Source organism: Colossoma macropomum, unplaced genomic scaffold (assembly GCF_904425465.1).
Source record: "Colossoma macropomum unplaced genomic scaffold, Colossoma_macropomum, whole genome shotgun sequence".
In the NCBI taxonomy this organism is placed as follows: Eukaryota; Metazoa; Chordata; class Actinopteri; order Characiformes; family Serrasalmidae; genus Colossoma; species Colossoma macropomum.
This window is the reverse complement of record NW_023494790.1, coordinates 4,336,182-4,351,198: the sequence shown is the minus strand read 5'-3', so window position 1 is coordinate 4,351,198 and position 15,017 is coordinate 4,336,182. Positions and strand designations below refer to the sequence as shown.

The following is a 15,017-nucleotide window of genomic DNA, read 5'->3' as shown; positions in this document are numbered from 1 at the left end:
TCAAATGATAATTTCAGATGCATTGTGGGCGCATATTACTGTCGCTCCTGCACTTCAACGTACATCTGGCCCTCAATCTAACAAAACAAAGACATTAAGAATTGGAATAAGGCTGCCGCAGGGGCTCACGGTTATGCAAATGAGCAGCACACGCCCACACAGGCGCAGCGACACCGCAGTAAATATTGTATAACATATGATAACATCTCTACGCAGTTATGTAGCTCTAAAATTTCAATATAAGGTGCTGTTTTTGCTGTAAACACACAGAGTTAAAGACGAAGAGCAAAGGGGGTGAGAAATTGAAATGTAGGGGGATTTTTGGGATGTTTATTATTACAACGTGAGGCTATTTCTTTCACAGTCAGGCAGCTGGGATTAATGGAAATTCAGGCAAAAGGAAAAGAGCAGGAACTCAAAGGAATGTCAAGTCGATGCAGATGAACACTGAGAGTGAATTCAAGACTCAGGATTTTGTTCTTCTTAAATCGTGTTCTTTCAACGGATGTAGGAGGTATATAAACACAGCAAATATACCATGAGAATCATCGTAAAGTGAGCGACTTCGGCAGGTCTTTTGCCCTGAATCTGCTGAGTGCAAGTCGTTAGTAAGTCTAACCCGTCCGTGTCTCCTTCCCAGACGAGGTGAATTATGTGACTGAAGCGCTGCTGCTTTATGCAGATCCGGCATGAAATTGGGCCTGTTAATGTGAAAAATCTGCTCCAGCTCAAGCGAGGAGAGCGAGATTAACTCAGAGTCTAACTTGGAAACTCGAAGTGACTGAGAGAGAGAAAGGAGGAGGGAGGGAGAGATAGAGGGAGGTGTGAACAGGGAAGGGAACAAAGACAGAAACGAGAAAAAGCTTTTAAAGCAACATGTGCAGGTACAGTAAATTACTCCTTCCAGAAAAAGAGTCTGCCAGTAAATAGGTGGTCTCTCTCTCCCTCTCTCTCTCTCTCTCTCTCTCTCTCTCACTCTCTCTCTCTCTCTCTCTCTCTCAGAAGGAGAGTCTGTGTGGCTGTAGATTCCCTCAGCTTTTCCTGTTCAAGCTAAACCAATTGCTTTCTTTTTCACTGTGAAAATCGCAGGACAAGCGGAGGATTTTTTCCCGTGAAGCGCCGCCAAGGCTGGTGCCAAATTTCTTCCGTTTTAACAGAAGATAAAATATTACAGATCTAAGCATTTGCTGTCTAACCGTGGGTTCAGGGCTTCTGTGGACCCACTGCCCTGCACAGTGTCAACCATTCCCTGCCTCACGCATCTGATTCAGCTCTTTATAAAGGCTAGATTATCCCTTAATTAGCTGCATGATCAGGTCTGCTGGGGGAGGGGATATCTGTAATTGTGCTGAGCTGTGTGTCCCCAGAAGCAGGATTAACAAACACTCATAGACTCATTTATTTATTAGCTTTCCTTGTTTGTTTCTGTGAAGTTTGTTTATCTGTTGTGTACATATCGTTGTTGTTGGAAGAAAACCTTGGATCTCCAAAATGACAACTTTTCAGGAGAAGGAAAAAACCTACTTTACTTTTAATGTAAGTCAATGGAACCAGACTTTTTTCCAGGTAGTTTTGGGCCGTTTATTTTGGTTCATTCATCATGAAATTCACACACAATGTAAAGAGCAACAGGCCTTTTCAAACTATGGCAAAAACTGAGAAACGATAAAAATGGAGATATGCAGAATGCAGAGATATGCTGCATATGCATGTACACAGAGGCCGCTGACACCTATCAAGGAATGATAGCTATGTTATTATAAATGTTGACTATAATTTACATTATATTACGTCTATAGAGGTGGGAACGAGCCATTAGGTGGAAATAACACATAAATCAAGTCAAGATACTCAACTTCAAGTCAAGGCAAGTCCTGAATCAAGACAGACAAGTCCTGAATCAAGGCAGGAAAATCTTGAATCAAGACAGACAAGTCCTGAATCAAGACAGGAAAATCTTGAATCAAGACAGGCAAGTCCTGAGTCAAGACAGGTGAGTCCTGAGTCAAGACAGGAAAGTCCTGAATCAAGACAGGAAAATCTTGAATCAAGACAGGCAAGTCCTGAGTCAAGACAGGTAAGTCCTGAGTCAAGACAGGAAAGTCCTGAGTCAAGACAGGAAAGTCTCAAATCAAGACAGGCAAGTCCTGAGTCAAGACAGGTAAGTCCTGAGTCAAGACAGGAAAGTCCTGAGTCAAGACAGGCAAGTCCTGAGTCAAGACAGGCAAGTCACGAGTCAAGACAAGCAAGTCCGGAGTAAAAACAGGCAAGTCCAAAGTATCAAGTAAAGACAAGCATGTCCAAACTTACAAGCCAAGACAGGTAGGACAGGCGGGTTTGTTGCTTGACGTGGCCAAATGAAATCTATGTTTATAAGATATACATCAGTGGCAAGCAGAGCATCTGAGGCTCTGAGACTAACTGCTTTGATCTTGTTGAGGATCTCGAGATTTCTGGACTCTTAAGACCAGGGTTTAAGTCCAAGTCATTGGTGTTAAAGTAGAGTTGCAAGTTTTTTTTATTTTTAATTTTTTAAAGTCTTTAGATTTGTAACTCAAGTCTGAGTCACGTGACTCGAGTCCACAATTCCGATTATTACTATCATATTGCTTTGGTGACACTGCATGCAATAAAGCACATTTAACTGAAATCTGAACTTCACAGAGAAAAAACTACCCCCTTTCATGCGTCCGGTTCTCTCTGTTCAATGAAGAAGTCAACTCTTTCTCTCTAACTCTACTGAGCTGCATTATAGAAACAGCTGGACTCATCGGTCTCACTTAGCCTTTCTTCACTTCTTCACCTCCTCCTCCATCTCTCTCCCCATCTGTCCTCTGTCTCCTTCTCTATTTTCATCTCCTCAGGCTTCTGAATCTCTCTCTCTCTCTCTCTCTCTCTCTCTCTCTCTCTCTCCTGTAAAAATAACTGCTGTAACAGAACGCCGGTATAGTTTTTACTGCTTAATGTGTTACTGCTTTATTGTTTTGTCTGTTGGATTAACATGAACAATCTGTGGATTAAACCTGATGTCTGGAAATAAAGGAGTTAAACATCTGATGTCTTGGAAAGCTTTGCTGTGTAACAGTTGGAACGCTGGTGTTCTGCAGAATGCGACATCTTAGAAAACACTGCAACCCACCAGATGCGACACACTGTACTCTCTGTTCTTTACTACTGGCACTAGATTGCAAGTTAAAAACAATTTCTGTGTAACTTCACAGTCATTCAAAACAACTCAGAGTAATCAGTCATACGCAACAGGTCTGATCATTCATTTTGCATATATCATATTGTTCTGGCATATAAAATCATCTGCAATGTGTTATTTACTTTTGCCTCTACAATATCATTTTATCCTTGTATAATTTTTTAAACTCATCTGGAACTGCAAACTATTACCTACCTAGGTCGTGCTAACACAGCCTAACAAAGCCGAACACATGCTGGCTAGTTAAGCTAGCTAGTTACTAGCAAATAAGCGACATTATTTTGGTTGAAACAATATCGTTTGACATTATCTTGACACAATCTGGTTGTTTCATGAAACTTGTCTCACAAAGTTAAGACATTACAAAGAAGTTGCAAATAAGTTTCAAGAGCAATGCAAATGAAATGCTATTAAAGTTTAAAGTTGATGAAGTTTCAAGCTACTAGCTTTGCTAAAGTTTCAAGTTGCTAATGTTTCAAGAAGCTGAAGTTGATATGAAGTTGCTACCATTTCAAACAGCTTGTGTTGCTGAGGTTTATACCTGCTACCATTTCAAGAAGCAAAAGTTGATAAAGTTTCAAGCAACTACAGTTGCTAAAGTTCCAAGTCGCTAATGTTTCAAGAAGCTAAAGTTGCTAAACTTTCAATTTGCTAATGTTGCTAAAATATGAAGCTAAAGTTGCTGAGGTTTAAACTTGCTAATGTTTCAAGAATCTGAAGCTGCTAAAATGTAAAGTTGCTGAAGTTTCAAGCAGCTAAATTTGCTAAAGTTTAAAGCTGATAAAGTTTCAAGTAGCTAAAGTTCTGAAGTTGAAGAAGTTCGAGTTTCAAGATGCTAATCAGAGAACTAGTAGAGAGGAGAATTTCCACTCTGTAATGTCTCGATCCTGAGCGAGTCCAAAGCCAATGGGTTAATATGGAGCATTTGAGCAAAATCATAGTTTATAAATGCTTAAACATATTTAAGATAAAATAATACATTCATTTCCTGAACACAGAACAGCATAAAACATTTTAACACTGCTGTTATATTTTTGAGAGCTTTTAAAATTGGAGTTAAAGAGTTTAAAACGGCGCCTCATGTATGTTTAAGACGTCAGTGAGCACGAACAGCCAATGAGCTGCTCGGCTCGCCAACCAATCAGCACTCAGTAGCAGTAATGTTAGCGTCCTGCTGCCCAAAACCCGTTTGCTGTAGAAAAAAGGAAACATACAGGTGAGTTTTCTTTGCTGTTTTGGTGAAATAAATTCTTTTAGTTTCTAAAATTAAAGGAAAGCTTTTTAAAAATGGTTAGAAGCCATTTTAACTTTTCATTTTTAGCTGTTGGGTGTATCCTGCCTGCCGCCCAATGACAGCTGGGATAGGCTCCAGCACCCCACCGCGACCCAGAAGGATAAGCGGTTTAGATGATGTATGTATGTATGTATTTTTAGCTGTTTAGCTCCATTCACCCCCATTCATTGGGACTCGCTCGTGGGCGCCCTCTGCTGTTTTGCAGTCATGTTTTTAATATAATGGGGAAACAGGAAAAGGCCAGACTCCTCATAAACCGGCTCTGATAATGTTTCAGAAGCTAAAGCTGTTAAAGTTTAAAGTAGCTAAAGTTTCATAAATGTGTGTAAAGTGTGTTGAACTTTGATAATACAGTGATAAACAAAACCCAGCCGAAGTGCAGTGGAGGTCGTGTAGGACAGCGTGAGACGGACTGGTGTGATCAGATAGTGCTCATGTAGGACAGGGACGGTATCTCAGAGGGTATTCTGGGACCGAAGCGGAGCCAGACGCGGATTGATCGGACTCATTTGGAAAAGTCTCCTTTGGGCATCACGCGGAGACATTGATCAGCAGGAGGCAGTGAGAGAGGTCGCGGTTTAAAATCACATTCATCACATCCTGACTCGCCCAAGGAGACCCAGCTCACCCTCATTAGCATACAGCTCTGCTGACCCGCCCACTTTCACGTTCACTCATCTGTCACCGTGTAGGACAGGGTGACTGAGGGGGCGGAGCTCCGGCACTTCAGCTGTAACGTCCGCAAAATGATATTTAGGCCTTCAATGCTTTCAAACAACCGTGATACATTTTCTCTTCTCCTCTATTTCCCTCTCTTCTCTTCTCTTCTCCTCTCCTTTATTCCCCTCTCTTCTCTTCTCTTCTAATTCCCTCTCTTCCCTCCTCTTCTCTTTCCCTCTCTTCTCTTCTCCTCAATATCCCTCTCTTTTCTTCTCCTTTATTTTCCTCTCTTGTCTTCTCTTCTCCTCTATTTACCTCTCTGCTCTTCTCCTCTATTTACCTCTCTTCTCTTCTCCTCTATCTCCCGCTCTTCTCTTCTCCTCTATCTCCCTCTCTTCTCTTCTCTTCTCTTTCCCTCTCTTCTCTTATCCTCTATCTCCCTCTCTTCTCTTCTCCTTTCCTCTATTTCCCTCTCTTTTCTCATCTATATCCCTCTTCTCCTCAATCTCCCTCTTTTCTCTTCTCTTCACCTCTATTTCCCTCTCTTCTCCTCTATTTCCCACTCTTCTCTTCTCCTCTATCTCCCTCTCTTCTCCTCTATTTCCCACTCTTCTCTTCTCCTCTATCTCCCTCTCTTCTCTTCTCCTCTATTTGTTCTCTTCTTTTCTCCTCTATTTCCCTCTCTTCTTTTCTTCTCTATTTCCTTTATTTTCACCTAGAACTAATGAAGAGCTGCAGTGATACAGTCAGACGCTCTGCGGTCACAGACCTGTACTCCAGAGAGAACCGCGTCAGCTCTGTTCCGTTGTGGATCCATTTGAACTCCAGCGGCCAGCTGCCCTCCGCCATGCAGGTCAGAACCAGCCGGTTCCTCTCCAGGTGCAGCTGAGTCCGAACCGGTTCTGTTTTAAAGTATGGAGGAACATCATCTACAGAGAGAAAGAGAAATCAATCAGTCAGTCACATCGCAGAGGAACCTACTCTAGAGTTAAAAGGCGACCGTGATGTTAAAGAATGTTTGTCATGATTTACCGAACGGGCTCTTTATAATAAGATCAAAGGGGCGGAGCTGCTCTTTTAACTCACTTGGAGCTCAAAATCATACCGTCTCAAAGCCAGCAGGACGCGCTCAGTGATATTAAACAGTGATTTTATAGCAACACGCACTGGAGTTCAGCTCATTCCTCCAGCTGAAAATAAAAACAGTCCAAAAAATTACTGATGTTTTAGAATTTCTGACTTATTTATGCCTTATTTTCTCAAAATAACAACTTTTTATGTTGACATGATCCTGATTAGAGTTGGAGCTGAAGGGGGGAGATCTCCAGGAGCAGAGCTGCACAGTCACAGTTTTCGTTTCAGATTATTCATCAAGCACCTCAGAACTGTCACGTCACAGAATCATAAGGACTGTAAACTTCTATCAGTCGGCTTTACTTTAAATATCATGCAAACTTATTGCCTCAGTAAACTTTAGTGAACAGGTTAAAACTTAACAGGTTTAAGCTTAAACATCTTCATATTCACAGACTAGCTGACTAATTGATGCAGTTCATTTGACCTAAAACTTCATCAGATTCTCACCCAAGTCCTAAAAGTAGATAAAGAGAACCGAATTAAACAAATGAGACAAAAATATTAGACTTGGTCATTTATTTCTTGAGGAAAATGATCCAATATTTCATGAGTGGCAAAATTATGTGAACCTTTGCTTTCAGTATCTGGTGTGACTCCCTTGTGCAGCAACAACTGCAACTAAGTGTTTCCAGTAACTGTTGATTACTCCTGAACGTCAGCTTGGTGGAGTTTTAGCCCTCTGTACAAAACAGCTTCAGCTCTGTCATATTGGTGGGTTTGGCAAAACGTCTTGAGTGCTTACGGTCGTTATCCTGCTCGTCGTCTTTTCTTGAGTTTAAGCTCACGGGACAGACATCCTGACATTTTCCTTTAGAGTTTGCTGGTATAATTCATTGTTCCATCAACGATGGCAAGCCGTCCTGGCCCAGATGCAGCAAAACAGGCCTAATCCATGATACTACCACCACCGTGTTTCACAGATGGGATAAGGTTTTTATGCTAGAATGCAGTGTTTTGCTCTCTCCAGATTGAGTCCAAGGTACTCAAAACAGTCTCCCACCTCCACATCTTCCCTGCTGATTATACCTGAGCTATGAACAGAGCAGTGGGAGTTTGGCGAGCCGATGATCATCTCTTTTGTCTTTTTTAGTAAATCCGCCTCCTTGTCTTAAAGCGATAGTTTGGTGAAAAATCTCACTTAACTTATCCAATTTTCTCTTTATTCCAAAAACATATAACCTGCCAAGGCATGTTTGGTTCACTAAAACTTCAGACTCCAAGCATATCCAGGCTGATCGAGCACATTTTAGGTGTAAACTACAGATTTTGACGGTTTAGAAGTTTGAGTCGACATCCTGAGTAAAGTCAGGCTGAAGTTCAGGCTGATGATGACGATTACAGTCTAAATGAAGCTCCTGGACTTAATGAGCGTGTAAATATAGAGCAAATTAATTGAACGGTTGGATAATGTGATTATCAAGTTCAGTGATAATCGAGCAGTGGAATTAAAGTGTCAGAGTGATCTATTAGCCTGATAGCAAAACCACAACGCCACGGCAACCGCTGAGTCTGCTACCGTTCAACTCTGAGAAGAGGAAGAGGATGAGAAAAGAGAGAGAGAGCGATAGTGTGACCAGAGACGGACGGAGAGTTGAAAAGGAGACAAAAGGTTAAAGAAAGAAAGAAAAGAAGTTTATATGTTGTTCAAGATGAGAGAAAAGTGGAGAAAGAGAGGGATACAAAAAATCAGGAGAGAGAGAGCGAGAGAGAGAGAGCGAGAGAGAGAGAGAGAGAGAGAGAGAGAGAGAGAGGTTAATGTTATGGTTTGTTGAGGGAGGTTTATGAACCTAAGTGTGAGGGAGGGAGATTTGATTAGATGAGCAAAACTAAATTTTCCCCAGAGAGAGAGAGAGAGAGAGAGAGAGAGAGAGAGAGAGAGAGAAAATATAAGAAAATAAAAGAGAGAGGGAGCCAGAGACTAGACAAAGAGAGAGAAAAAGAGAAAAAGAGAGAGAGAAAAGGAAAGGAGACAATGAGAGAGAAAGAGAAAAGAGAGAGAAACAGAAAGAAAGAGAGTACGAGAGAGAGAGGAGAGAGAAAGACAGAGAAAGTGAAGAGAGAGAGAGAAGAGAGAAAAAAAAGAGTGAACTAGAGAGAGGAAAACGAGATGGAGGAGAAAGAGATAGACAGAAAGAGAGAGAGAAAAATAGAGAAAGACAGAGAGAGAACAGAGTCCATCTAACTGACCCCAGGGGTACACACTTGCAGCAGGGGTGTACACAGCCAAGCTACACACACACACACACACACACGTTTGTCTTGTTATACATATGAGGACGTCCATAGGTTTCTACTGTTTTTTGTGTTACTGTAGCTAAATAATACTAAAACTAAACCTAACCCTAACCTTAACCTCAGTATCCAAAAGGCAAATTTTCTGCTCTTTTAGTTTTCAAATTAAAAAAAGTAATTGTGGTGAAAACAACAAAACACAAAAATTTCATATAGTCCTATCATAGTGAGGACATAGGGTCCTCACAAGTATTGCACTCAAGAACACACACACACACACACACACACACACACACACACAGCAGTATCAGTGTGTACGCCATGGTGGTTTTGATCTGAAACTCCTTCATGAAAAATCCATTCATCTCTCACAGGTATGGCTCTGCTTTCTACATTCCCCCCGATTTTCTGATAACGGTTCTTTATAAATATGATACATTTGGATAAATTCAGAAGTCCACTCTAGATTCAGTGGTTCAGGTTCATACATTTAGAAGGTCATGATGAATTTGGTAGTTCAGGACAGATCTGTAGTTCAAGATCAGTTTGGAATTTCAGGATAGATTTTGCAGTTCAGAATAGATTCAGTAGTTCAAGATGGATTCAGTACTTCATGATAGGTTTGGTAGTTCACAATAGATTCAGTATTTCAGGATAGATTTGGAAATTCAGAATAGATTCGGTAGTCAATCACTGAATTAGGACAGATTCAGGATAGATTCAATTCAGTAATTCATGATAGATGCAACAAATCAGCAAAGAGTCAGTAGTTCAGGATAGATTGAGTAGTTTAGAATAGATTGAGTAGTTCAGGATAGGTTCAGTAATTCAGGATAGATTTGGTAATTCAGCATAAATTCTGTAGTTCAGGATAGATTCTGTAGTTCGGAATAGATTCAGTAGTTCAGGATAGAGTCAGTAGTTTGTAATAGATTTGGTAGTTCAGGATGGATTCGGTAGTTCAGGATAGATTCAGTTGTTCAGGATAGATTCAGGAGTTCATGACAGAGTCAAAAGTTTGTAATAGATTTGCCAGTTCAGGATATATCCGGTAGGTCAGGATAGATTCAGTAGTTCAAGATAGAGTCAGTAGTTCAGGATACATTCAGTAGTTCGTAATAGATTCAGCAGATCAGAATAGATTCGGTAGTTCAGGATAGATTCGGTAGTTCAGGATAGATTTGGTAGTTCAGGGAGATTCGGTAGTTCAGGACAGAGTCAGTAGTTCAGGATAGAGTCAGTAGTTCAGGATAGAGTCAGTAGTTCAGGATCCATCTTCTCTTTTCTGTCACAGAACAGAAGTAAATCAGGGTGTAAAGTGTCTGAATTCTTTGCCTGTTTTTCACTTGCGTCTGACCAAATTCCTCCGAATTGGAACTGAAGGAGAGAAAAATGTGGAAAAGCGAAAGGCGAAAAAATATTCAGGCGCCCTTTTCACAGAGCCATCTCCAGCACCGGCCTCGTGCAGAGAGACAAGCGTGACCTATATTCCAGACTGGCAATGAGAGAGAGAGACACACTGCCCTGTAACCTGTCTGAGGTCTACTACTGTGTTCTAACAGCCTCAACGTTTTTTGAACAGACCCGCTCTGCAGACTGATGGTACTTTTGTTTATTAACTCTACAGTGCTAACTTTATATGTGCAATTTTTCATGTCACAATAAAGTCAGACCTACAGCCACTTTCTCTGTCTGCACTGTGTCTCAACTTGAGTGTTAAATGTTCTCTGTGTTCTTTGTGTCTTAAATATTCTGCACCTACACCAAGAAACACTGACAGATCCTTGAGCATCTAAACCTGGCGAAACCTTCATACAACACAAGCTGCTCGAAACGTACATGAATCTAAATTTCTCCTGCACTGCATAATGTAAGTCCTCCTGCAACTCTCCTGCAACTCATCTGTAACTCATCTGCAACTCACCTGCAACTCACCTGCAACCACCCCAACTTTGGGAAACAACAGTCTTAAAAATTAAAGTGAAATTAAATATAAGAAATATATTAATTTACATTTTCCACTGACACCATGATTACATTGTTATTTAGTTCATTTCCAACCAATTTAATGTTAAAATAATTAATTTTCCCCATTATTTCATGTAACAAAAAGAGTGATGTTAACCTGTGTCCTGCGACTCTGTTACCCAAACCTGTTCCACCTAGTAAAAAAAATGGAACAGTCCGTTTATTACAATATAAACAGGAAGTTGCATCTTCATGTTGTTTTCTGCAGAATGACCATCAGACAGGTCAGTATTCGCATTCTGTTTTCTCAATTTGGCTGCATGGGTAAAGCTTGATCATTTAACTCTGTTACCAAAATTACTGTTAGAAAAAAGAATATATATATATTTATGTATTTTTTTATGTATGTAAACTATATAGTTATTAGTAGTTAGCATGTAGCATGTGCTCCCTGTCGAGGTAACCACTCCTAAATGCTGCTTATTTTAGGCTAAATTTTCAACCCTGTTACCCATTTCTTAACCTTCAAATATTTTAAATGAAAATAAAATGAAAGATATTAATGAAAACATTCTGATTAAAACAATATTTCAGCTTTCCCTTCTGCTCCATGTTGTATACTTTATATGTTTTTTACTGCATTAATATCAGCTTAATGGGGAATATGATCTGTGTTCAACCCTGTTAGCCAGATTTTAAACATGTTAACCAAAGTTAAACCCTGTTAGCGAGATTTCTACTCTGTTAGCCAGATCTCAACCCTGTTAGCCAAAGTTCGATCCTGTTTGCCAGATTTCAACCCTGTTAGCCAGGTTTCTTACCTGTTAGCCAGATTTCAACCTCATTAGCTAGATCTCAATCCTGTTAGCCAGATTTCTATTCTGTTAGCCAAAGTTAAACCCTGTTAGCCAGATTTCAACTTCGTTAGCCAGATTTCATCCCTGTTAGCCAGATTTCAACCCTACTAGCCAGGTTTCAATCCTACTAGCCAGACATCAACCCTGTTACTCAGATATCAACCCTGTTAGCCAGATTTCAACCCCATTAACCCTGTTATTCAGTCATTTATGGTGTAAGCAGCTCATCTAGCATTTACTGAAGGTTAAGCACTTCCTGTGATTAATACTTTGTCAAAAACACCAAAGAAAAAAAAAGTATTTTTTCAAAGACTTTCGAGGCACTAAATGAACTCTATTCATGGACAGTGCCTGTTAGAGTGATCTACAGAGATTCCAATCTGCCGTATTCAACTGAACCACTTTGTGTAACTGTCAGGTCATGCAGAACTGATGTTCCGTGCTGCTCGTGACCCGCAGCTAGCTGTGTGAAAGTTCCACGAAAAGTCAGCTTCGTGGTCATGTGATGTTTCTGTGAACAAAGTGGGCTCTGATTGTGATTCTGAGAGAGATACAAAGGAAATTTCCCAGGAGTCTCTGTTAGCGTAGCTGTTAGCGTGGCCCAGTACTGTTAGCGAAAGGCCTCAGAGGTGCTGCACTGCTTTAAATAATCACTCACTCCTAATCAGTGCGGCTAACTGTGAGAGCGCGCTGTTCTCCACAAACCTCTCAAGGCAATTACATATTTTATATAATTACGCCCACTTACGGCTAATAACGCCAAAATGCACAAACTGTGTGTGTGTGTGTGTGTGTGTGTGTGTGTGTGTGTGCGTGTGTGCTTGGTGCTGAACTTTTAGCCTCTGAATTCCAGACAGTTAATTTGAGTAAGTTTTTTAATTCGCTTCTGTTATAAGTGCTGCATGAGTAGCCAATTCACATATAATCGCTCTAACTGCGGAACAAGCTAACTGCTGGGCCATTTTCCCAATGCCTCGTCCTTTTTTCATTTAAGAGCAGTTGAGAATGATGTGAGAGGCTGCAGTGCAGCGCTGTAATGAGGATCTTATGGACCCCAGTGCAAAAAAAATATTGAATGGGCCCCCATATGAAAATGACTCGGCTAGCTAAATCAGCTGCTTTAGTCCAGCTCCATCTCTCAGTTTAGCCTACAGGCTCTGTAGTTGGCTGTATTAGCAATTAATAAAAAGTGTAATTTGCTTAATTACTTGCTGGGTTCAAAATAATCTCTGTGGCTCCCACTAGCGTCTAACGCTAACCTGAAAACACTGAAGGTGTTTACATGCACTTAATAATCTGATAACTGCAGAAAATCAGATTGTGTCAGTAACTGGTTCAGTGTGTTTACACATAATAATCTGATAACTGCCGAAAATCAGATTGTGTCAGTAACTGGTTCAGTGTGTTTTCATGCTCTTGGGTAATCAGATAATGGGGAAACTCCAGGTCTACATGAGTCAGACAGTAATCGGATTTCTGCTTTACAACCAGCCAATAAACTCACAAGAAGACGTGATGCAAACGTAGCGTAAAACTCAACCATCATGAGCGGCTTTTTTAAAAAAACATCTACCCACGTTACCTGAAAATATGAAAAAACATCAACTAGAAAATTATGAATATTTAAATCCTTCATTTCGTCAAGTTTGTATTTGGTTTCAGCGTCCTAAAGTGTTTTGCTGCATCTCGCGGCGACGCTGCTCGCTTATTTCCGGTACAGCAGTCTATTTCACACATGCACCGACTGAGAAATCCGAAAGAAATCAGAGTAAGAGTTCACATGCACTGAGAAATCTGATTACTGGGCTAAAATCCAGCCTCTTCATCTGATTTACTAATTTCTAGACCTTACTCCAATCTAAGAAATCAGAGTGTGCTGTTTACAAGATCATTTGAATAATCAGATAACTGCAGAAATCTGATTATGATTGGATTATTGAGAGCATGTAAACGCACTCATTGTCACGGCAGAGTTGGTGTAATCAGTGATGGCATCACTAGTGTAACAGCGCTCCAGCCCATGTGCGAGGTGACGATGTTAGCCGCTATGATGCTATATTGTAAACCAGTGGTCTCCAGCTCGGGTCCTGGAGATCTGCCTTCCTGCAGAGTCTAGTTCCAACCACAGTCTGCCACACATGCTCCAGCTAATCAACCTCCTGTCCCGTTTATTCTCCCACTGCCGCAGGAAGAAAACACTGAATGTTCATCCATCTGTCCACCCTTCCATCAATGTGTCTATCCATCTATACATGTATCCTTCCAACTATTCACCCATCCATTAGCCAGTATTTGCCAACTGGCCAATTTTCAACTGTAGTCCCTCAGGCCTGATGTTATTGGCTCAGACAGGATGGACAAGTTATCCTCCCATCCATCCATCCAACCATCCAACCGTCCATCCAACCATCCAACCATTCATCCATCCAACCATCCACCCATCCATCCAAACATCCATCCATCCATCCATCCATCCAACCATCCAACCATCCATCCATCCAACCATCCATCCATCCATCCATCCATCCACCTATCCAAAAAGTAATTAATTAATCCAAGCATCTGTTCTTCCATCCGTTCATCCGTTAGTTTATTCATCTATCCATTAATCCATCTATTCATTTATCTGTGCATCTATACATCCATTTAACATCACCCATCCATCCATTTAGTCTTTCCATCCATACATACCTACATTCACAGCACACTGAGTGTATTTGTCCAGTGTGGTTTATCTCTGGAAACTGGTTGACAATGCACACTCTCTGGGGGGGTTTAAAAAAAAGCTATTTGATGCCAATGAAAATATTACAGAACACACAGTCGTCATTAGCAAAGGCACCATTTCCTCCACTGTTTCTCCTCATGGTGTGAACTGAGCCGTGGAAATGAAAACAAAGATCAATAGCATGAACAATTATGATAATCTTCAGCCAATCGCCCCAGACATCTAAACCTGGACCTGTAAAATTTGGGATTCATGTTAAACAGCCTAACGTTAGTCGGTAAGATGTGAGGTAAACAACTGTGGGTTGTATTTTATATTCATAAATAATATACATTTCTCTCTTTATGTGGTAATAGGTGGGTACATTTTAACAAAGCTAGCTATAATGAAGTCAGGTAGTTGGTGGTTATTCTCACTATAGTGGGCTTTAATGCTAGCTAAGATAGCTGCCCCACCCCCAAACATGAAAAAGCCCCCTCCAAATGAAATTATGTCGTCGCCGCTGCTGCAGACAGCACAAAGTCACACAGATGACTTGTTAAGCCCGTTAGTTTGACCGGCCTAATCCCCCATTTCCCCTTTAATGAGCTTCTAATCAAAGTGCCATTTCCTATTGCTTTCCTAAAGAGTGGAGAGAAGAAAAGGAGTCAGACAAACAAGAGGCAGAACAAAGGCAACGAAAGAAAGAAAGGAAAAAAAGCACGACTTTCAGCTGCTGGTAAGAGGTTCTTTGTAACCGAGGTGGGTCGTATCTAACTGGCTAAATGACAGCACCTCATTCGCTCTCAGAGAATAACACCGAAACAGCCTGAGGCTTTAATATCTCCCCTCAAAGCTCATGTAAATAGAGCTCATATAAATAAGTCAGCCGTGATCTGAATGGGGGGAATGAATCTAGGAAGCAGGAGAAATGTTCACAGTCACATTAGCGGT

At 40.8% G+C, this 15,017-nt stretch overlaps 1 protein-coding gene across 1 annotated transcript in view; it reads right to left on the bottom strand.

Moving 5' to 3' along the window:
* sdk2b (sidekick cell adhesion molecule 2b) overlaps window positions 1-15,017 on the bottom strand; it is a 476,580-nt gene that overhangs the window by 127,603 nt on the left and 333,960 nt on the right. The window contains exon 2 of the mRNA XM_036571933.1: window positions 5,932-6,091. Within this exon, the coding sequence (XP_036427826.1) occupies window positions 5,932-6,091 (160 nt within the window). The remainder of the gene's footprint in view (window positions 1-5,931; window positions 6,092-15,017) is intronic.